We start from the raw sequence: 24038 nt of genomic DNA, 5'->3' as shown, positions 1-24038 counted from the left end.
CTGGCGTCACCTACAGTTGTCCAGATGAGAATATCAGCAGCCAAATATCCAGTGGAACGTATATCGCATAAATAAATACAACCATTAGAAACATATTAAATATCCTACTATTGTCAAACCTAAATAACGTGACAAAGATAACTTAAATGTGACTCTACAGACTTTTTATACTCTTTGAAATTTTGGTCTAGGCTTTCCTATTTTGTTTAGTCAACTGATTAATCAATGCAATTCACAACCACAAACGTTTCATTTCATACTTGATACATGTCGTATAACACATAAACTATAATATAAATTCTCCTCTCACATTCTCAGATTAGTCACATGACAGTGTGACAGTTGGTTGAACAGTTGTGCTACAGAATGTGTTTTTGGTGAGCTCTGGTTTTGGGATACTGTTGTCTCTTCAGTTTTTGGACTGCAGACACAACAGCACTGTGAAACGTTTCACTTTCACCACATCTACAGACTACAGGGGTGAAGTTACTCTGTGATTACCAGATGCACAGACAAAAAGTCCATCAGAGACACATTTTTACCTCCGCCAAGGAGGTTATGTTTTTGCCAGGGTTTGTTTGTTTGTTTGTCTGTTCGTTAGTGTGCAACATAACTCAAAAAGTTATGGACAGATTTTGATGAAATTTTCAGGGTTTGTTGGAAATGGGATAAGGAAGAAATGATTAAATTTTGGTGGTGATCGGGGGTGGGAGGGCCCACGGGGGGGCCCATTTCCAACAAACCCTGAAAATTTCATCAAAATGTGTCCATAACTTTTTGAGTTATGTTGCACACTAACGGACAGACAAACAGACAGACAGACAGACAAACAAACAAACAAACAAACAAACAAACAAACAAACCCTGGCAAAAACAGAACCTCCTTGGCGTAGGGGGGGCCCACAGGGGGGGCCACTGATCAGCCTTGGCGGAGGTCTGCACTCTCCGAGTGCTTCTAGTTATTTTTATTGCTGTCTATTATTATTGTATGTGTCTTGTCAGGTGACAGGAAACGTTGAACAACTGGAATAATAATGAGCGTAGTAGATGTGATGGTTTAGAAATACAGCTGTGGACTTTTAGGATCCCTTTCTAAATAAAATGCTTGTACTTTTGGTTTGGCTCTGCATATGTTTAAAACACATCTATTTTTTTGTTCTATATGCATAAAATAAAGCATACATTATTTAAACAGTATTCACTTAACATAGCAGTAGAAGAGACAAACAAGATAGAAAAGTGATTTTTTAAAATTACTTTGAACTCGTCCAGGTTGGAGGGCAGGGTGCTCGGCTTGGCTCCTGCCACTGCAGTCTGACTCTGACGGAGGGTTCCGGTCTGCCCAGTGGAGGGGGGGGTGGCGGTCGTAGGAAGGCTGCGAGAGGGGGAGGGCCCGGAGTTGGTGGTGGGGGGCTGCTCATTTGGAGGCCTGGGGGAGACCGAAAACATATGAGTAACTTTTCATCTGTGCCAGAGCAGACAGTAGCAGACACAGTCAGCACAGGTGGAGTTTCTTCTCAAAGTTACTTTTCTTCAGTTTAATTTAGTGGTTAGGCACAAAGTCTCTTACCCCCCTCTAAGACCATGAATTACAACACGCTGAAAGGTAATGATGGAATTTTTGCCCAATGATGCCAATACAATATCACGCACTGAAGCTTTGCCACAGTTCATAAATTTTCAAACCATGTTTCTTCACTGAGCTCCTGGCTTTCTCGTCTCAAAAAAGAACAAGCCATAGCAGAAACACAAAAGGTAACAGACACTCAGACAGGCAGTGAAAAAGTGGCTGCAGGCTGTTCTGCACAAATGAACTTTGCATAAATGAGGCCTGTGGTTTTACAAGAGGAGGAGGAGGGAGAGCGGGTGCTTCAGACATGGCTGGGGGTTGGCACAAAGCTCATGCAATCATTCATCCACGCTTCCACACCTCACACACTGTCATGCTTGACACTCACTTGGGAGGGGCGGGCAGGATGGTGTGGTAGTTGTAATGCTGCTGCTGCTGGCTGAGGATCTGCAGCTGCAGGAAGAGCTGCTGCTGATGGAGAAGCTTCGCGTAGGACGAGTCCATCTGCGGTGGACGCTCCTTGTCTGCCTTCTGGTCTGGCGGGATGTACTGGTGGTACTTCAGCTTCTTCACCTTCACCACAGGACAAAGGAAGATGAGGGCTTTTTGACACTTTGGCATCAAAAATCATTCTTTTTCTACCCACATTAGTTTTGGAACACATAAACTAAACGCATTCACCACAACTTGGAGTTGTTAGTTGATGTAATATCATCAATAAAAACTGTATGAAATTTATTTGTATATCCTGCATATACTGCTGAGATGTAAACCTTAGGACAGCGGTCGGCAATAATAATAATAACAACAACAACAACAACATAATAATAATAATAATAATAATAATAATAATATAATATAGAGGAGTCATTTTTGACTCAAAAAAGAGGGAAGTAATCTGTCTGAAGCAAAGAAAAAAATATTTCAACCCATCTACATTTTACCATGAGGTGGCTCTGCTGTGGACTATTTGTGATTAGTTTGTTTAACTTGGCTTTTCTATCACAATAAAAACAATGTTTGGTGCATTTATGAAATTATGCAACTAGAATAAAGAAAACATTCAAGATTTTTACTATTTTTATTATACTATCTTTAATGGGATGTACTGTTACCAAAACAAAATTACATTGTGTATTTAAGAAAAAGCTCCACTTTCTATCTTGTATCCTGTATTGAATTTGTGAAAAAAAAACAAAAACATAGCATGACATACATTTTGGTTGATGAACTGTCAAAAAGTGATTTTACTCTGTGTATAGTCTGCACATTTTTTCCAGATGGACAATGCTAGAACAGTTTTATTCCCCCAACAATGTTAAAAAGTAATGATTCATTCAGATCATTTCAAAAATGTTCCCTGTGTTTTTTGGGAAAACCAAAGGGAGCCATAGAGAGGTTAAAGGGTCACATTTGGCCCCAAGCCATAGGTTGGAGACCCCTGCCTTAGGTATTGGAGGTATTATTTTGATACCTGATTTTATCAAAGTGATTTGTTCACTGCCATAGAAGTCCCTGAAATTTGCACTCAACCATACACTTATATCATCAATAATTCTCACGCTCTGAGAAAACTGTGGCAGAACCTGATTAATTCCTCAAACCACGTCAATGTGGAACTGCTTCTGTATGCGTCCGTCTCAAATTATGTACAGAGAGGACAGCTTTTCTATTCTGATTTTAAGGGAACTGATACAAAACCACAGGACCTTTACCTAGAAATTTAAAACCAGTTACTTTCAATATTTCTCAGCATTTCTTTTCAGATGACACATAAATGTTACACTCCCTGGTTTAAATCTGATCATATTCATTTTTAAGGCCCACGCTGCTGTCACAAATCTGTTTAAAAGGACACATATCTCTTTAAACTCTATTATGGTGTAGAAATATTCTTTGCACTCTGTCTGAGCTAACCATCCTGTGTCAGTGTTTGTTGAAATAAAAAGAACTGAGCGTGCTGACCTTGGGTTTGCTGTCTTTGGCCTTCTTGAGTCTCTGCGGAGGACGTTCTGAACCCGTCTTAGCCTGAGACTGCTGACACAAAGAGTGAGAAATGGGGTCAGGCAGGAGGAAGTGTGGAAATGAAGAGATGAAATGAAGGCCACTTATAGCTGCTCCACATATAGAGGATTGAGGTCACGCTGACTTCAAATAATTGCATCTGCATGACAGTCGACTCCATAAAGGTGAATTCAGCGGTTAGAGAGCAGTTACGCACCTTGACATGTCCCACAGAGGGCCGGGAGGTTGGCGAGGTGATCGTTGTTCCGTTTGTACCTTTTGGAAGTGGGGAAGTATCAGACCCGTTGACCTGGGGAGGTGGTGGTGGGGGAGGAGGAGGAGGAGGCGGCTGTGTCAGGAACTGAAAAGATCAGGTTGTGGTTAGTGTGGAATAAGGGGAATACATGACCAGCTCTGACAAAGTGGTTTAAGTCTCACTTGATACCTGTGTGGGTGACATGTCTCCGTTCTGGGTGAGTGTGTCTGAGGGCGACAGCTGAGGGACGGCGCTCAGGGGGGAGTCGTGATTTGTGAGCTGGTCTGGAGACAGTGCATCGCTGCTGTCTTCATCCAGTGAGGAGCTCTCTCCCCCTGCTCCCTTTGGAGAATCTGGGAATGAATGTAAATATTCACCTGTTGATGAGTAAGACTATACAAGGAGTGTCAAACATGCAGCCTATGGGCCAAAACCAGCCCGCCTAAGGATCCAATCCAGCCTGTGGGATGCAAAAATTATACTGAAGATATTAACAATCAAAGATATTAAAATTATTTTAGTTCAGGGGCTACATACAGCCCAATATGATCTCAACAACAAATACTTGTCTTTTAGTGTAAAAAAATTTTTTAGAGATAGAGATAGATACTTTATTGATCCTTTGCAGGAAACTGTTTAATGAGATGAGTTTAATTGTTTAATTTGATGAGTTACATGAATATTACATGAAAATGTTGACATTTACAAACTATCCTTTCATAAAAAAGGTGAAAAACCAGCATAAACATGAAATGTCTTAAGAAAAATAAGTGCAATTTTACCAATATTCTGCCCGTTACTAAATGCTTTGTGTATTTGTAGATCTGCTGTGATCTGTACGCTGTGATGTACATGTGTAAATGATGAACTGAGGCAGAATATTGTTAAAATTGTACAAACTTTTCTTAAGAAATTTCAGGTTGTTGATAATATTTCCACTTTTTTTAAAGGATACTGTATACGTCTACATTTTCATAATGTAATTTAACTTTTTTTCACTATTTTCTGCCACTAGGGGTCTCTAAGGGTAATCTGATGGTATCATGAAAGAGGCTTTTAGACTTTTCAACCTCTGGGTTAAACATAGAGGCAGCTATCATATTTTGAATTGAGAAGTCTCTGAATCTTCCCATCTCTCCTTATAAGGCTGTGGTTAAGTTAACCTTAACCTACAGTAATGCTCTGCAGACAGACTAATCCGTTTATATGTTGCGGTTACATTTATCTATTTATCCATGCACCAATACAAGCCGCCTAAACTGACCAACCGTCAGAGTCAAACAGCCGATTGCTTAACAGAAGTGACTAACTTTAGAGAAGTTATACAACATGGTATGTCCTACCAGGTTTCATAACAGTACTATGTCCAAACATAGCTGTTGTGAAGTTTTGTTTTGTTCTCTTACATCCACCACAATGATGCAACCTGTAGCTTTTAAGAAATGTTATACACAAACATAACACTGCATGTCATATCACAAATACCAGTAGATATCCAGGTGTCGTAATGCCCAGCTAAAGATGTATTCAGGCTGAATGTATATCTGCATGGATTTACAAAGAGTCAGTGATACAACAGCAAGTCAGTGGGAAAAGCTCCATAGCTGTACTCGCCCCAAAACTGAATGACTCAATTAATTACGCAAACATAGTAAATTAAGTAAGGTTCAAGGCTGTGGTATCCATTCAGTCTTAATGCAACTTTGTTTGTCTAGTGTTTGGCTTGACCTTATGAATCATGCAGGTGTGTGTTCTGAATGTTGTCAAATTGGATGCATCAGCAGGTTTGGTTCAATGCAAACAGGAAAAGAGTGTTTACTGTCATCAGTATAATTTAATGTATTGAAATGTTGAAATGTACTGTATATTTGCATAAACATGGAAATCTGGATACATAAGAGTATGACATAGCAAATAATTGCTTGACCACTGTAAGTAGTTAAGAACTTTCTCTAATGTGATCTGTAAAGTCATTGGAATTTTCTTGTGTTGAAAGGTGAGGCAAAAATCTTTTTAATAGACACATGAAGTTCAGCAATAGTCCAATTTTCTCAATAAGCAACACAGAATAGAATATCTGATGTTGAAAATTTAATCTCTACAAAAAAAAAAAAAAACAAAACAAAATAAAATAGTAATCACAGGTGGTCTTCCAAAGTATATTTCAGTGTATGTACATGAATGTGAGGCTATGTGTGATGTAACTGTAGAGGCTACAATGTGTGTGTGCTTTATAATGTTTACTGCAACAAAATATGCACATACCTAACTATGTGACATTTAACTATTTTCAAAAACATTCAGGCAGTAAGAAGTTCGACAGCCATTAACTGAGCCTGTCCCGGCGCCAACGCTCTGAGTGTGTGTATTTACCCAGCAGTGACTGCTGCACAGGGCCACAGGCCACAGACAGGATGTTCTTGTGAACCAGTTCGATGGGACCCGGTCGATGGGAGATCTTGTCGTTGAGGTCGTCGGCCAGTCGAGCTCGCTTCAGCTGCAGCTGCTTGGCTTGTAGGGACGGTTCTGCTGACGTCTCTGTGGACGACAGAACAGGAGACAAGACATGTGAGAGGAAGTACCAAGGAGCCCATTTTAATCAAGACGCCATCAGGTAAAGCATAAAGCATGTCGAGAAGACAGGAAGCTGGTTTTCTGAAGATCATAGATAAAGATGTCTACGGCTCCTCTTTTACTAGCAAAAAGCGAAGTGAAATAATTACTACTGAAACGATTAATCCATTAATAGACTCAAATCGATTAAAAAAATGATCCAATGACAGTTTTTCTGAATCGAAGCTTTGTTTCCTTAATGTCACTGCTGCTAAACATTGGTTCCACTGTCGTGTTTCACACAGACACTTACTGTGACACACATGATTCCAGGATCAACATACAGTTGGATGTTAGTTCCATGTTCAGTTGTTATAAGTTGGATCCAAATGCGTTGAAGACTGCAGTGGCATATTGTTTGTAGAAGTCATTGGACTTGTTTGTTGTTGTTTATGTCTATAGATATTTTTATATATACTGTTGTTATTGTTATTTTTAAATAGATAATTTTTGTAGATGCTTTTACTTTTATACTTTTTGTGGTGGTTGTTCAGCTGGTTCTAGAATAAAGGACAAGTTGTTTGTCATTTTCATACATGTCTGTTTCACATTTTTACTGTTTTTCTTTTTTGCCTATTCAAATAATCTAATAGAATTGAGGAAAATAATTAATAGATTAATCAGTTACAAAAATAATTGATAGCTGCAGCTCTACTTGAGTAAACTGAGACATGAAACCAGACTGAAACTAGATATATAACAAACGCAGATGTGGTTGTCATTTCTCACACACTGTTCACAGTCATGGCATGGGAATATTAGGTTTTTAATTATTTAGTTGAACTGTTGTTACTCTGAAGGAGAATAAGTGGACATCATATAGTATATATATACTTACTACTGTACTATACACACATAATACTGTGCACCAGCCTTAGGCCACCATCAGGTCTGTTGTTTATTTCTACAGGCCATATAGTCTGGCCTCCCTACGCACAGAAACAGTATGAGATTTACTACATTAATCTCATGCAGTTTTACACTAGGTTTCATTCAACACACGTCAGAAGTTTCTAATTGTTTGGATGACACTTTGCCATAAAAACAAAGGTTGCATAATTTACTTTAGCCTGCATAAGTCATATAGTAACCGTTTTCTCTTTGCATCTGAAGAAATATGGTGAGAGATAAATGTCTGCTCATTATAACCCAGCACATATAAACACAGGTAAAGGAGGTTTAAGTGAAGAGGCTTTGAAACTCTCAGCACCACTCAATGAATTATCTAAATGGGAATATGTATATTTTTGTATGCATGTTGTGTCTCTGTATTTCATCATTTACTTTCAGCGACTGGTTTTGGAAAGTAAATGAGTTTGATCCTTCGTCCTGCACTCATTACAGGGTTTACTGAGCCTTTGCAGTGCTTGTTCGTGTGGGGATACAAAGCAGGAAATATGCAGAAACAATTCATATGGAATTGGCTTGGCTTGTTTCTTTGCTTTGTGGTTCCTTGAAGCATCTATAGACTTTTAAAGCACTGCTCTGTTTGTTGTTAGAAAAAGTGAAACAACAACAACAAAAAACTCCTCACCTTCCAGAATGTGCATCCTGACCAGCTCAGAGCGTTCAGGACGACTCCGAATCTTCCTCTTCAGATAGTCCTCGGTCTGGAGACACAAGGTGAAGGTGAGAGTGCAACAGGTGGAGGAACTGTTATAATCCACAAGTGATTCACTTTCAGTTTTGTTCCTGTTTGTTGCGCTGATTTTACACTGCTCTTTGTATGCTGTGTGATACAGAAATCAATCTAAAAGTCAGTCTGTACTGTAGAGCTGCACAATATTTCATTTGAGCATCGACATTGTACATGTGCATGTACATGTGCACAATAGTCACATCACAGGTTCTGCAATGTAGAAGGCAAATGAACTCAACAAGTTCTCATCTAATTTCGACCTGGGTACCTGACACACACTGCACACAGCGATCTACCGATCACAGTCGCTCTTAATCAGTTTGGAGTGATTCGCTGGTAACAATATTAAAAAATGAGCAATGAACAAGAGAAAACCACGGTGCCAAAAAGAAAAGCAACGTCAGATATCTGGAATTATTTCAGCTACAAGAAGGATGATATTGAAACGTGTTCTGTGGCGATAGTGTCTTGCACCTGTTGCTGCAACGAGAGGTATCACAACTAATTTGTTTGACCATTTACGTCGGCACCACACAGCTATTACATACTCCTGAGTATTTTTTTCATATCGCAATATATATCGCAGGGTTAAAAAAATCGCAATGTCAGTTTTTTCCATTATTGTGCAGCCCTATTGTACTGTATCAATGAGCCTGTTCCTATGCACACCAATACTCTGATCATAATCTGATTTCTGGAGTTATCAGATTATTCAAGTGACCATGTAAACGGGATAACCTGATATGTTTTATTAGATAATGGCAGTTAATGATTGTAAGAAATCAGATTAACACACCTGGATTTCTCCCCAATACTCTGATGTTTTCTGCATGTATACAGGTTAATCTGACTTATTTCACTCTTTTCCATCTGTGCATGAGTAAACACAATCAAAATCATACAGAATGGAAGTTGGTGCTTCTACGAAACTGGGTTCATTTTGGTACCTGGCACTTTGCCAGAGTTTTAGACCCAATAATAAAAGAGAAATTTAGACATGTATCCCCTCAGGATGTACCAAATGATGACCTCATAAATGCAAAAAAACATATACTCTTGCTCTGAGCCATCTCAAAATTTATGAATTTCTAATAAAATATTGTGGCCAAAAATAGGACCAAAACTGGGAGATGAAAAGCTTCCTAGGTGTCAGTGCATTTGATCTGGAACACATGGCTTGAAATAGTTTTATATAGAATAAATAAAGACACTGTGTTAAATGTGTCAATCCTACTGGTTTTTCTAATCCAGACATGTGGGTTTTCATGAATCTCAGTCTCACTCCAAGTTTTGCATGTAACCCACTCATGTCAGACGCTGAACCTGCCCATTTAAACACAAATAAATCATGAGTGATTGTGCAATAGCGGTCATTTTTGTGAAACACGCTGCCTTGCATAATTAGTTCGATTTCCAAAATGTGCCTGTGAGAGAATAAAAACATGAAAAAAAAATAGTAGTGCATAGTTTTCATGTCCTTTTTACAATGTTACATCCAAAGTTTTGTATAAAAAATAATATAAAAAAAATTATAAAAATGTGTTTTATCTGAAAAATACTTTCTCTTTTATCTCAGTAAAAATGTATTTTTAAAAAATAAACCCAAAGTGCTTCCAAACTTGCTTCATAACACCAGTCTACATCTGGTTTGAATTTTTAGCCCCCATGTCCTGTTTTTAGGACCAGTTTCATAGAAGCACCCCGTTACAAAGTCAAACATGAGTGGAAGACAATAACAGGAAGTTTAAGTCTACCATCACTACATACCTACAGGGTGGGGAAGCAAAAATTACAATATTTTGAGGCAGGGATTGAAAGACAGTGTATGACCATTTACTTTATTGAAAGTCATGAGAATTTATTTGCCACAAGAAAATGTACATAATAGAAAATGTTTTTATTCTATGTGTCCTCCTTCTTTCTCAATAACTGCCTTCACACGCTTCCTGAAACTTGCGCAAGTGTTCCTCAAATATTCGGGTGACAACTTCTCCCATTCTTCTTTAATAGTATCTTCCAGACTTTCTGGTAATAGTTTTGCTCATAGTCATTCTCTTCTTTCCATTATAAACAGTCTTTATGGACACTCCAACTATTTTTGAAATCTCCTTTGGTGTGACGAGTGCATTCAGCAAATCACACACTCTTTGACGTTTGCTTTCCTGATTACTCATATGGGCAAAAGTTTGTGAAAAGGTATGGATAATAGTGTTAGGTATGATTATGACATCAATGTATGTTTGGTTTCAAAACAATTGACGTAGTGCCTGCTGAGAAAAAACAACTAAATGTTCATTGTAAATTTTGCTTCCCCACCCTGTATGTACTCCGAAAGAAATCTGATATTGGACAGGAGCGTCTAAACCAGGGTTTTTTCGATTATCGCATTTTTTAAATGCATGAAAATGCGTTAGATCTGATTACTACTATTACCTGATTACTCCCAGTTATTGGACTTTTATGGTCATGTGAACAGGCTCATTGCCTTGCTTTGTGATTCCTGCCCATGTTTGGTATTTATTTTACATCCAGTGTGGCTTCATAAAAACACAACTGAGAAAACAGTGAACTGTGTGTATAAAACACACTCACCCTTGCTCGCTCCAGACTCCTCCGCTGTTCGTGAAAAGCTGCTGGGCTCTTCAGTGCTGCATGGAGAGGAAAATAAAACAATGAGAGAGACAGTGGTAAATGATAAGGAGATGCAGTAGTTGTGATGTTTGCTTCAGCAAGTCACAAAGTGAGAAATAACGGCCATAGAGGAAGATGGCCTCAAAGGAGAAGTGGCTGTAGGACGAGAAGGTCAGAAGCGGTATTCTGAACCACAGAGTCTGATGACTGATGGGCTGCTGTTGCATACTGGGAGAAAGGAGAGTTACAAAGGAAACAATACACTGCATTTACTTGGTTCGTTACACTGATGTTTAGTTTAGAGATCAATTAATCATTTTTAGAGGAAGAAACCCACACGGATAATTCATGTTTTTTGTGAAATTATTGCTACCACTACTTCAGAACTTTATGAAATGTCACAAAGTTGCATGATTGTGTTGAATACTTTAAATCTGCAATGACATTTAAGAAGTGGAGACGTGGTGACATTTGGCTGAGGGAAAAAAAAGAGAAAACAAGAAATGCTTAGACTTAACATCACATTTAACCATTAAAATGACTATAATCTGTTCAGCTAACTGACATACGTAGACAGGGTAGCTTCTTAGCCTTCTGACAATATATTGTTTGAGTAATCTGGTTGACATTTGTTAATATCAGGATGAGTAAAAGAACATCATCACAAACATTAGATCCAGGTTTTACCTTTATCCCATCTTCTGTGTAAATTCTGGTGGACTGCAAGTTATTAAAAACTGAAGATTAAAGCTTGTGGCTTTCATTACATGTGCTCATTGTCAATATTTACTCAATATTTTGCTCATTATCTTATTCAATTGTGTCCTCACTTACTAAAAGCCAAATAGAATGAGCAGTGTAATATTTTCACTTTCAATGTGAAAAAACATAATAGGAGATTTTTGTTTTTACAGTCACGACAAAAACTAGTAAATAATTTAATAATTACTGGTATTTTCAAAATAAATGTTTACTTGTAAAAAGCACTAAAACAAATGTTTAATTATCTAAAAATGTGTTTATGTTGCTTAGTTAATGTAGCAGAATTATAAATGTGGACTTTATGCATTCGCTCCAGTGAACCAACATCATGGTGCTGAAAAAACTCCTTGAGGAAATACTGTAATTTATAATCACCAATGCTGGAAGTGATATTTACTGTGAAAATTTAAATACCGGTGTTAAATTATAAAGCAACTCGGTCACAAAATGTTGAGATATGCGATTTGTTTTTTGAGTTTTGACAGGCTAGTCCTCCACCAGGCTCATTATTGTGTAACCTGTACTAGTTTTAGATGACACTTGTGTGTCATCGTTGGGCTCGTTGTGGCTTGTATTGAAGCAGCTGCAGGAAATGCTGAGTTGTAGTCAATGGGGTAGTGGTGGTTTAGCTTAGGTTAGTTTGAAGGCAGTAAATATTCTGCCAAACCTCATAATGCCACATCACCGTAACCACAGCCAGGTTGCTTCCCAGAGCATTCCTTTCCTTTAATTAGCTTCAACTAATGATAACAATGTTGCTTATTTTCTTTCCAGTCGATCAGGGTAAGAAGGTGAACAATATATACAAATATATCCCTTAAACACCCACGGATTATTTTTGTCACAACTTCCAAATAAATTTGATCTTTCCCAAGGGATTTATCACCATGTATTATACTATTATCCTCTACATCTGGCATTTTTCAGTGTAAATCATGAATTTTCCTATATTTAATTCACTGATCATGTACATGCTCATAAAAGCTCAAAATAAATTCAAAAGTCATATCAAATCAGAAAAAATAAGGAGAGAGTGACTTTTTCAACAAAATATCATTATTTGAACATAAACCCAGTGTGTCCATCCACTGTCGCTGATCCAACACCATGGGTTTTACTGGTGAATCAATGTTGTAGAAAATGACGGTGTTTCCATGGGAACTACAGAGTCTCTGAATGTCCAAATGGGTCATATCTGATGACCATGAAAAGATGACAACCTGTATTTTACACCAGTTATTTACATGTGTCGACAGGATTAATGGATCAACAGGTATTAACCATTTTATATCAGTAGATGCTTTTGGTCAGTGGTGGATGTTGGGGTCGTCATTCATTCATTTCATTCATTTATTTATTTGTTTTGAGCAGAAGAAAAAAAATAAACATTTTTTGTGTACAAGGAACTAATGGCAAATTCATTAATAAATAAACATCACCAAGACAAAATAGCGATTACCATGTACATTAGTAATAACATAATAAATTTTATATGTACTGCTCAAAAAGGAGTGGAAAGAAGAAAACTTATTAAATCCCATCACCATCTCACATTTATACAATATAACACATTACTTTGTCTTCCTTAATGATAAAGTTACATCTGTTTAGAGTCCTGATAATGTAAATAACCAATAGAAAACAGATTAGGAAAACTGATGTATATTACTTAGTAACTATATAACTGATTGTTCTTTAAGGGATATATATTTTGAGAGATTGCAACAATGATAATGATGTTAGGTGGAACAACAATTTTCATTGTAACTGACAGAAATACTTAAAAATAATAAGCGATATTTAGGGGTGAACTAAGTTAAGAGGACACAGTATATGACCTATTATACAATGGGGGAAAAAAGAAAAAGATTTGATAACAGGTTAATTATGAACTTTGTGATCATTTCTGCGATTAGATCCTCCTGAATTACACCATGCACGACTATATGTTTCAGGTTTATGGTAATTATTAATAGAAAGCCATATGCTTTCTTACAGAGGTGCGGATCTCTCCAATTGCGTAGACCAGGGGTGTCAAACTCATTTTCTTCCGGGGGCCACATTCAGCCCAATTTAATCTGAAGTGGGCCGGACCAGTAAAATAATAGCATGAGAATCCATAAATAATGACAACTTCAAATTGTTTTAGTGCAAAAAATAACATTCCATTATGCCAATATTTACATTTACAAACTATCCAAACAAAAAGGATGTGAATAACCTGAAAAACGGAATTTGTTACGAAATACAAGTACAATTTTATCAATATTATGCCGCCACTTATCATTTATACATATGCACAAAACATTTAGTAACAGGCAGAAAATTGTTAAAATTGCACTTAATTTTCTTCATTTTGTTCAAGTTATTCACATGTTACTGTTAAAGGATAGTTTGTTAATGCAAACATTTTCATAATTTAATGTTTTTTTGCACTAAATCAAAGAGAAAAAATTGGTGTTGTCATTATTTATAGGTTATTACGATATTATTTTTGAGTTTGATGCCCTAACTTACACTTTGCAAATTCCTCCCATGGGCCAGACTAGAACCTTTGGCGGGCCGGTTTTGGCCCCCGGGCCGCATGTTTGACACCTATAGCGTAGATGGTCAACAGTGTTGTAACTGGCTGACTGACAGCATAAAGCCTGATGGATGGACTGAAATGGGCAGACAGAGGGACATCAATCAATCAATGAACAGCAGTCTAACAAAGATCTTTAAAAAGCAGAGAGAAGACAGAGGTGAGTGTGTATTGATGGATGGACTGCTCTCACTGTGATGTCCCTCTGTAATGGGTTTACCATGGCCTGCATCTGTGTGTAGTTACATAATTTTAGCAGGACTTTGCAGGAACGTAGATGAAACTGAAGGGGAACTCAACAAAAACGCCTACTGACACTTCAGTTTTATCTGAAGTGTTAGTTTGATGCAAAAAATACATCTTTAGTTGCTATTTTCAGATTTTAAGTTCCATAGACTGGACCCTGACTCAAACATCACCAAAGCGATGGTTCACAGAGGCTGAATAAGGACAAAAGACACGATAAAGGATATTGGGAGGACAGTGGCAGTTACAGTGATGTAACATGGGAGTCATCTGATTGGTCAACAGCTGGTGAAATCGCTGCTGAGGGTGTGTGCGAGTGTGTGGACATTCTGGCTGCAGCGGGGCGTCGACTGTATGTGTGTCTCAGATGACTGGGTGGTGGTGGTGGTGGTGCTGGTGGGGGGTGGTGTCAGGCATTCCTCATGTGACGTTCAAAGAAGACCTATATAGCAGTTGTGATGTAACGGTCAGGACGACACTGAAGCCAGAACTTCAGACCCACCTTGTATTGTCATTTATATACGCCAATGGTTCCCAACCTTTTTTGGCTCAAGACCCCATTTTAACATCACAAATTTCTGACTTTTTTTTTGCTAAAATTAATTTGTTTTCTTTTGTCATGTAATAGTTTGCAATACTATGTTGCAAATATATGTTAATTTTAGATGACATTAATCTATATTATGTATATTATTATGGACGGAGGCAGTAAAGCCAGGTGGAGATTACTGCACAAAGTGAGAATTTGATTTTCCTTGGTCAGGATATGTACAGTCAGTCCAGCTTGTATTTACAAGGCTGACAATTAATACTGAACAAACAATAACTCAAACTATGAATTACGAAAGAGCTGCAGCATGTTAAAACGGCCACGATGAACATTTGAAAGATAAACAGTACCACAGAGTTTGCCATGTCTTTTATTTATTGGGATTGTCTCTCTCAACTCACCATATATTTTTTTTGGTAAGTTTTTATTTTCATCAATTACTAGAAATTTCAGGCGACCCCATTTGAATTCCAGGCGACCCCATGTGGGGTCCCAAATAGGGCTGAAAGATATATCGTTATCGTATCTATATCTAAATATGAACATTCAAGATATTAATATCGAAAAAGCAACGATATAAATTATATAGATTTCTGCAGTAAAAAAAAAAAAATTCTGCAGTAAAATGTTTGATTTGTAATTTATTTATTCGTACTTTATGTTAATGTTGATGACTGGCAGTGAGTTCTTATAAATAAAACTGCACTTTCCACATTCTTTTGTGTTATGATGTATTTTTCTGAAATATGCTTGGTTTTTGCCGAACCTGTAGTCATATCATATTGTATCGATATCGGGATATCTGGCATGAATATCGAGATATGAAATTTTGTCCATATCGTTCAGCCCTAGTCCCGACCCCAAGGTTGAAAAACACTGATATATGCCAATGGGTTCACTGGAAGATGTCCTAAAGAAACCATGTATCAAAAGAGCAGAGTAGAATACTGGATTATTTTTAAACACCTGCCTCATCTGCGCTGACTCGTGTAGGAAAATGTGTGCTCTTCTTACACACGGACTAATGACTGCGAGCTTGTCACTAGTGTTTCCCTCCAAGAGCTGAACAAACATTGGTCAATGAGAAAAGTCTTAAAACTGTGGGACTTCAGCCATCGTATTAGTTTATTGGCAGTCACACTGTGAAATGCCAATGAATGACCCAAAGGATCCAAGGCTGTGATATGAGTCAAAGGATAAGAATAGATCATCATCAGAGCAGTTGCTCTACCTGCATGGAAGAAAGCTATAATCAATGAAACTAAGCTAACCATGATGCTGTTACATAAGGGGTAGTCATGTATACGATAAAGGACAAAATCCAAAATATCCAAATGGGAAGAGGAGAATGTGGACGGTGTCAAATTATTATCTAAATTTTGCCCAACAATCACACTGTGAGTAGGTCAAGCTGCATGTCTGACTTCCACTTAAAGGAACACAACTTATGACTGCTGGGGATGGCTCCAGTGGTCCCCTGAACTTAGGTTTATTTGGAACCTCTAAGAAATTATCTGGTGATCCATGTTTAAGTTATTGCTCCAGTGAAAAGACCTAATACCAAATAGAAGGTGCTGAATGACGAGTTGGAATGACAACTTTCTTAATTTCACTAAACCCATTTTTCCTGACAGACAGCTCAATTATAATTATGATCAATATGTTACACTATCATGATGAAATTGCTATGCAATGTTTGATGAAGTTTACAGTTTTGTAGAGCCATTAAGTTAGCATTTAGCATCAGCTCAAACTGGAGCCCTAGTGCTCCTGCAGTTTTGTTGTTTTGTTCTGGCTCTAAAAAGCCTACTTGGAGACGACCTTTGTCCTCAGGGAAAATGAAACAAGATCCACCTGTAAACTTCTCTGTGTGATGACCATTTTTTTAGCCACAACTAAAATTAGCTCTGTTTTTACCTGGCTAAGGTGTGATTAGTCAACTATTTACGCAGGTAGGGAAAGACCCTCAAACTACACAGAATATTGCGACTGAGGCTGGACACTGAACTTCACCAAAAATTTCAAATCATGATCATAAATGACTTTTTTAAGTTATGAAACTTTGCTTTGACAGAATGCAACGAAACAAACAACTTCATTTCTCGCTATGATGCCTTGGAGCCGACAAACATAACTATAAATTGGTACTGTAATATATACTGTAATTTTCGTTTTATTACATTGGAAATGGGGATGAAACGATATGAACATTTCATATCATGGTTATTGTGACCAAAATTATCGCGGTTATCATTATTATCGCGGTATTGTTGAAATGTGCTCAAAATGTTCAAAAAGTACTTATACACACACTGAAATAATTTAACGAAGTTGTATTTTGGAAAAAATAAACTAAATAATAGCCACAACGTATTCTCTCTTGGCAGAAACATTCAAATATTAACATGTAAACATTAAATATACAAATGTGCATTAAAGATGGCACCTTATGGCCACTGTTTGAGCATTTTCCATATCAAGTTTGAGTTTTTTTCATCTCTTTTTCATAGATAGATAGTCTCTCTCTCTCTCTGTGCGCTTGGACTGGGTCTCTCTCTCTCACTCTCTCTTTCAAAGTGCGGTTATCAAACATGGTTATCATGATAATTAGAATTGAAACGGTAATACTAAGCATCGGGAATTTTACCGTGGTTTATCGTTACACTGGTAATTGTTACATCCCTAATTGGAAAATGAGTAAAGTATTTGCAATACTTGTGAAGTACTGACTTTCACTTCAAGAGACAACAGGCTTTGTCACCACTGATTCCCTATACCTTGCTACAACTATTTTGTGTGTCAGCGCAAACATCAAACAGTTATTCACATTTTACATTTTCTGCACAGGCGTACAACAGCACCTACCCAAGATCTCAGTGCAACAAAGCCAAGGATGTGGTTTGAACAGTCAGACTGACAACTCCATCACCATTTGACACTTCTGCTCAGCTTTACTGAGTATTTGCTACCAAATCATAAAAACTCAAAGCACATCTGGATTTTCTTGTTCTGAATTCGTAGAGTGGGATAAAAAAAAACCAAAAAACCAAAAAAAAACCTGTGGCACAAACACACATTTCCTGTATGAATTGGTACTTCTCCGACTTTCCTTACACTCTACACACATTTCAGACATTAATCGAGATGTTCTGGTTTATATTATTATCCTGAAGCTCTGATATAAAGCATTTAGTGAATCACTGCACATCACTGTATGACTGAACAGACCTGCAGAAACAGAAGCATTCTGATTGCCCGTTTCCCCATTCATCTTTGTATTTCATCTTACCTCACCCCATGTAATTATTCTCATACACAATGTCTTCTTTGAAACTACCTTCCTTGTATTTCACACATGACACCCGACACAGTTGACCCTCAGCAACTTAGACGTACTGCAGCAAACACCTAGACCAAGGTGTCTGAGGGTGGAAACTTACTCATTCACACCATCTACATTTACTAAATCTACATTTAAAACTATCTCCCTGTTTGTTTCATAGTACCGCTCCTCTTTGTGTTTCATCTGATCCATGTAGCCCAATAATTTAACAAAAGCACTGGCAGCCAAACAGCCTTTGCTCGAGCTTGTTGTTTTTCAAAGTAATAAACTACAAAAAACCTCAAAACAAAACAAAACAGATGAACATGAGCCTCTGAAGTGAGACTTTAGTCTTAGAGTCCTGTCTATGTTATTCTTTAGACTCTTTAGTGCATGTGTTAGAGCCACAACTACTTTAATCACTATTTATTGAAATATTATCCTTGACATTTAACATTTTTCATAGAAAATCTGGTATTTCAGGTATTTTCCAATATTTAATTCACTCATCATCTAGATGTTAATTAAAATTAATTAATTAAAATTCAGAATAAATTCAAAGCTTACAACATCAAATCTGAAAGAAAATTAGGAAAAAAGTGACTTTGTACATCATTAACTGAACATAAAACGAGTGTCCCCGACCACTGCCTTTTGTCAAACTACATGGGTAGTTTGACAACTACTTCGGCGATCGCGCAGAACTTCGTGGGACAAGGGGTAATAAACAGGAGGCAAGGCGTATTGTTTTTGGTTCAGTTTGTTTGTTTCTTTGTTAACATTTTAGCTGCAAAACAGTTGGTTCAATTCATACCAAATTGGGTTTATAGATTGCCAGTGGCCCAGGATAGATGTTATTACATTTTGGGAAAGGTAGGTCAAAGTTCTAATTTTTAATGATTTTTAAAAATCTTTATAATGGGCGAAACATGTGCGAAGGGCGGGGTTTGTTGTGCCTGGCACCAGTTCTTTTGTTATTGTTGCTTATTACTTTTGTCATTTATTTTATTCATTTTACCCCGCATTCACCCATAGGTAGCTGGGATAGGCTCCAACACCCCCCACAACCTTAGTGAGGATTAAGTGAGCTCAGAAGATGAATGAATGAATGAATGAATGAATTTTATTCATTTTGTTCATTTAATTGATTACTTTGGCTGCTTTCGGTCATTTTCCTGCTTATTTTACTCTCTTTTTTTAAAACTAATTTCAGCCAATTTTTGCTTATTTTTGTGTTATTTATTATTTTGTAAATTTTGCATTCATTTTATTTACCATTTAATATACATAATCAATAAAAAAGTGTGTCCATCCACTGTCATTGATCCAACTCTATGGGTTTTACTGGTGAATCAATGTTGTAGAAGATGACGGTGTTTCCATGTTCCCTACAGAGCCTTTGAACGTCCAAATGGGTCATATCTGATGACCGTGAAAAGATGAACAACTACATTTTACACCAATTATTTACATGTATTGACAGGATTAGTGGATCAACAGGTAATAAACAGTTTACAACCGTAGATGTTTTTGGTGAGTGGTGGATGTTTGGGTCTTTACGGGTTAATGGACTGCTACATCTAATAACTCATCTGGAGCTGGATCACTACTCCAGAATTACTGTAAAGTGAACAATGTATGGTGCAATGTCATTTCATACTGAATGTATAACACTGTCTGACTTTGGAGACTATAGCCTACAGGTTACTGCAACAGTCAAAGCACATCGAGAAACCAGAAAAGGACTAACAGTTAAACATTCCTTACAGTCACTTTATAAGGCGTCATAAAACTAGTCTGTACTGAATCATTTAATTCTAATTGATCTGCTTTTTATACAAAAATTCAAGGATTTCCTTAAAACACTGAATAGGCCTATTGCTGCACCCCATTTTCTTAAAACTATTTCACAGTAAGCAGTTACAGTTTCAGGACTGTGCAATATCAGAATTCTAGATCATGGGCATGGATTTCAATGTCATACATTCTGTTTTTCAGAGGGTTTGCACAAATTGTGGCATTAAATAAATAAACTTTCGTCCTCAGCTGACATTCACTTTAAAAGGCCCCATTACCAGTGTAATTACTGTGTTTTATGGTGTTCTATGGAGTTTTTAAAAGTCTATGTGTAGTGATTCTTTAGTATCCATCAGCAGTATGCATTTGGTTTTGGTTCGCTTTAACCTGCAGACTTGGGACAGTGTGCTGTTTGTGACTGAAGCAGTTTTGACAACTTCACACAGAAAAGAATTACACCTACAAGTACATGAGTCAACCGTCCGTTTATGAACTCTGAGGTGCTGCCAGACTGATTTACAACAGATGCTTTGCAGAACACCATTGCAAAACACAACATTACAGTGTAAACACATTTTGAGTTCACTATAAAACCGATTAAGGCCACATTTGTTAATAGTGAACACTGTAGCTGTGACAAATGAACTGCATATAGTTATGAAATGTGGTCTGTTTAAGATTTTTCTAGCGATTGTCAAAATACTACAATAATACTTGTCCAAAATGAGTCTCTAAATGGTCTATTAGTGATTTAACAACAGCAGCACTGACAAAAATCCATCAGGGCTCAGCCCAAACCTCTAGGAACCAGACAGAATTACAGGAAAACTGGTTATAGTTTGGGTTTAACACTGTCGGACTCCACATGGACATCATTCTGTTTGATTTCATAGTCAAGCTCAATGATTAAAGTCCAGCATAATTTTGCAGTGGACAAGAAATTAGCATGTTCTCACACTTTATTCATCAGTGTCCCATTGGAGCCACCTTCAGATCTTTCTGCAATTACTTCAGAAGTAAATATAAACTAATTTATATTGTCTTTTAGGATAATTAGTGGGCTTCATACCTTGTTTTATGAAAGTCTTCCTAAAAAAAACCCCCAAAAAACATGAAGGTGCCCATAGCAACAGAGGGGAAAAAAGTATCCCCGCCTCTTGCTATGTGCGGAACTTCAAATCAGGAAGTGGATACAGAAGAAGAGGAAGCTGCCCTATTTGATAACACTAAGTGGTGCAAAGACAGTGCTAAATATGACACATGCAGAGTGAACAGACACAAGATGATTATACATACAGATAAGAGCTGACATTTACTTTCATACTCTGTATAGCAGATGCATGTGGTGGTATATGTGACACACAGGTTTCTTTATATGTGGAATGATTGACTGCACACATAGATGACAGTATTTTATGCCATACTTAAACATGACTCGACGAATTACTGACTTATACATACACATATGGGTATATCCTGACGTATACCCATTCCTGTTTTTCTTGAAAAGCTGAATGAATTTTTAGCAACTGGCAAATAGTAAAGCAGATAACTTCAGATAGCTTCAGATAACTTTAGGACTCTCTAAGTAGTGTATGTAAAACCCCAAGCCAGTATAAGGTTTGATGATTTAGAAAGATTATAATAAGTACAGAACAAATGCATCAGTTTGTATCAATATCACACCTGGAATACTCAGGATTAAAAACTAAAATTCAGAAGAAAAAAGTCTTCAACTGGTTGCGCAGACAATATAAAATTTACTGCATGAATATTGTGTTGTTTTACATCAGGTGTCACTCAAGACATCAAACTTCGCTTGTTGTTTGGGCTATTTTTTGTGATAGGAACAGAGGTGAGACAAAATACTGACTTTAGCCTATATCATCCATTTAGTTCTGCCATTTTTACTTGTGTTTTTAATACTGTGTACTTGTGTAACTAAAAAATAAATATGCAGGTTGATAACTGTGCAGAAACATGAATGCTAAAGGTGAAAGACTGGATGAAACAGGCAATGAAACAAGCATTAGATGCAAGAATTTGACCAAAGTCTGGAGTTAGCATCATTACATATGGTACTTTTAATTCTGTGACATTCAAATAGAAACTTACGTGGCATGATCCCTTGGCTAACCAGTTCCTCTCGTGTGCGTCTCTGCTGGAGTTTGAGCTGGAGGACTGCATGGAGACAGAGGAGCACAAGGTCAGTGACAGCCGGTGAAGAAGAAGACGACAAACTGCAGCGATACAGCACAGTCCTCAAAGCCTCTTATTGTCCAGGTTTTTTTCAGCTGCAGCCCATTGGTCACATATACATAAGTAAACACTCAGCGGTCCACAGATGCGATTTGGACTGACATGAAGAGGACCTTGACTCTCTGACACTCACTTCATCCTCACATTTCCCCCTTCTTTCATAGTTCTTTTTTTTCTGAAACTACACAGGAGGCGGGTACAAGGAGGGCGTACTACTCACTTCCTGTTTCTGGCCTCTTTTTTTTTTTTTATATATATATATATATATATATATATATATTTCTACTAACTGTGTTTGTATGTGTGCAGATGTGTGAAGAATCCAAGACATAATGTAGAGGCAAGTGAATGCAAAAAGATGAAAGGAACCAAGTGGGGAAGAAAACAGTTTGACAAATGTTGACTCTAGAGTACATAATGGAAAAACAGAGAGTGTGCATGGGCTGATTGCAGTGTCATTTCAAAACAGGAAGTGCTTGTTACATAACAAAAAGAGGCCGGGAGAGAGAATTTTAAGGAACACAATGCAGGACAGAAGAAGCTGGACCTTCTTTGACCCTTCTTTGCACATTTCTTTGTTCTAATGCAGCGTGTAGACATTGAGTGATGTTAAATTATTAGAAAAAAAGTGGAAAAATGAAGCGTGTTTCTGAAAAATGCTTTGAAAATGTGTGCAGTTGCAACACCACTGGTCAGAAGCAGTGGTCTTTACTGCAGTATCAGCGTCATTTCACCACTGTGCAAATTCAGGGGGATGGATCCTTCAGGTAACAACGATGGACATTACAGGACCTGGACCTGGACCTGCAGCTGTGGTTCTGCTTCTCTCCTGCCTCCATCATCATTATTCATTTATCCATATAGTTGTGATAGTGTTTATTATGTAGCTACTGGGATGGTAGAGGTTTCTATTATTGGTACTAACAGCTACAGTAGTAGTATATCCACTGTTAGTACTTGGGAGTAGTAGAACTAACTCTTTAAAACCTGACGTGTCATCGCTGACACAACCTGTGCATATGCTGCTTAGATGGCTGTAACTCTTTCACTATTTGAGCAATTGGAAAAATTCCAACAGTTTCTGAAACCTGAGACGTTGCGCTTTATAGGCTATATTGGGTCATTACATTAATTTCACTCACGCCTGCACTAGAAGCTGGAGAAGAAGCCATTTTAGCAGTATTATAACATGCAGTAAATTGTAAATGACAGCTAGATTTGAAAAGATCTGGAAAAAAAAGTGCTCTGGAAAAATGGGCAAACAAACTCACTCACAGCACATTTTATAACATTTCTATAGTCAAAATAAGAAAAAAAAAGTCTAGATGGACCATTTTAGGCTTAGGGTTTAAAGAGTTAACAGTTAACTCTTAACAGATATGGGTATTTGTACTTATACTACTAACAGCAGTTCTAGTTTTTAACAGTTCCATTTCAGGTTGCTGTGCATCCATGTGTCTCCCCCTATAGTCTGTGATGGATGCCTCTAATTTGCTTCCATCCAATACTAAAGACGCAACAGGCTTACTGTTTATTCTGGACGTTAATTTACACAATTTGTTTAAAATGTTTACTGCATGACATTTCGTGACATCTAATGTTGAAACTGCTGCAATATCTGTTAAATCAACTATGAACATAGTAATATAAATAGTAAGGCACATTAAAGAGGGATTTCTGTTTTGAAAGAGAAAAAAGGAGAGGAAGGTCCTGCTCCTTTTGTAGAAAGAAACAGCTCAAGGTATAAATTCTCATTTTTGTGTGATTATTCACCAATGAAAACATGACTGTATATTATATTCCAT

The 24038-nt window shown here is 37.4% G+C and overlaps 1 protein-coding gene across 11 annotated transcripts in view; it reads right to left on the bottom strand.

Moving 5' to 3' along the window:
* Positions 1-24038, bottom strand: part of mrtfab (myocardin related transcription factor Ab) — a 73814-nt gene that overhangs the window by 10589 nt on the left and 39187 nt on the right. For 9 of the 11 annotated variants that reach the window (XM_030122588.1, XM_030122594.1, XM_030122586.1 and 6 more), the window contains 9 exons: positions 22090-22155; positions 10675-10730; positions 7978-8053; positions 6204-6368; positions 4020-4183; positions 3792-3935; positions 3536-3607; positions 1959-2143; positions 1258-1429 (listed from right to left, as the gene is read on the bottom strand). In XM_030122588.1, coding sequence (XP_029978448.1) covers positions 1258-1429; positions 1959-2143; positions 3536-3607; positions 3792-3935; positions 4020-4183; positions 6204-6368; positions 7978-8053; positions 10675-10730; positions 22090-22155 — 1100 coding nt within the window. The remainder of the gene's footprint in view (positions 1-1257; positions 1430-1958; positions 2144-3535; positions 3608-3791; positions 3936-4019; positions 4184-6203; positions 6369-7977; positions 8054-10674; positions 10731-22089; positions 22156-24038) is intronic. The other 2 variants (XM_030122595.1, XM_030122587.1) reach the window with 1 other exon arrangement.

This window comes from Sphaeramia orbicularis, chromosome 19 (genome assembly GCF_902148855.1).
Source record: "Sphaeramia orbicularis chromosome 19, fSphaOr1.1, whole genome shotgun sequence".
Lineage (NCBI taxonomy): Eukaryota > Metazoa > Chordata > Actinopteri > Kurtiformes > Apogonidae > Sphaeramia > Sphaeramia orbicularis.
The sequence above is the reverse complement of the archived record's forward strand: the minus strand, read 5'-3'. Positions and strand labels throughout refer to the sequence as shown.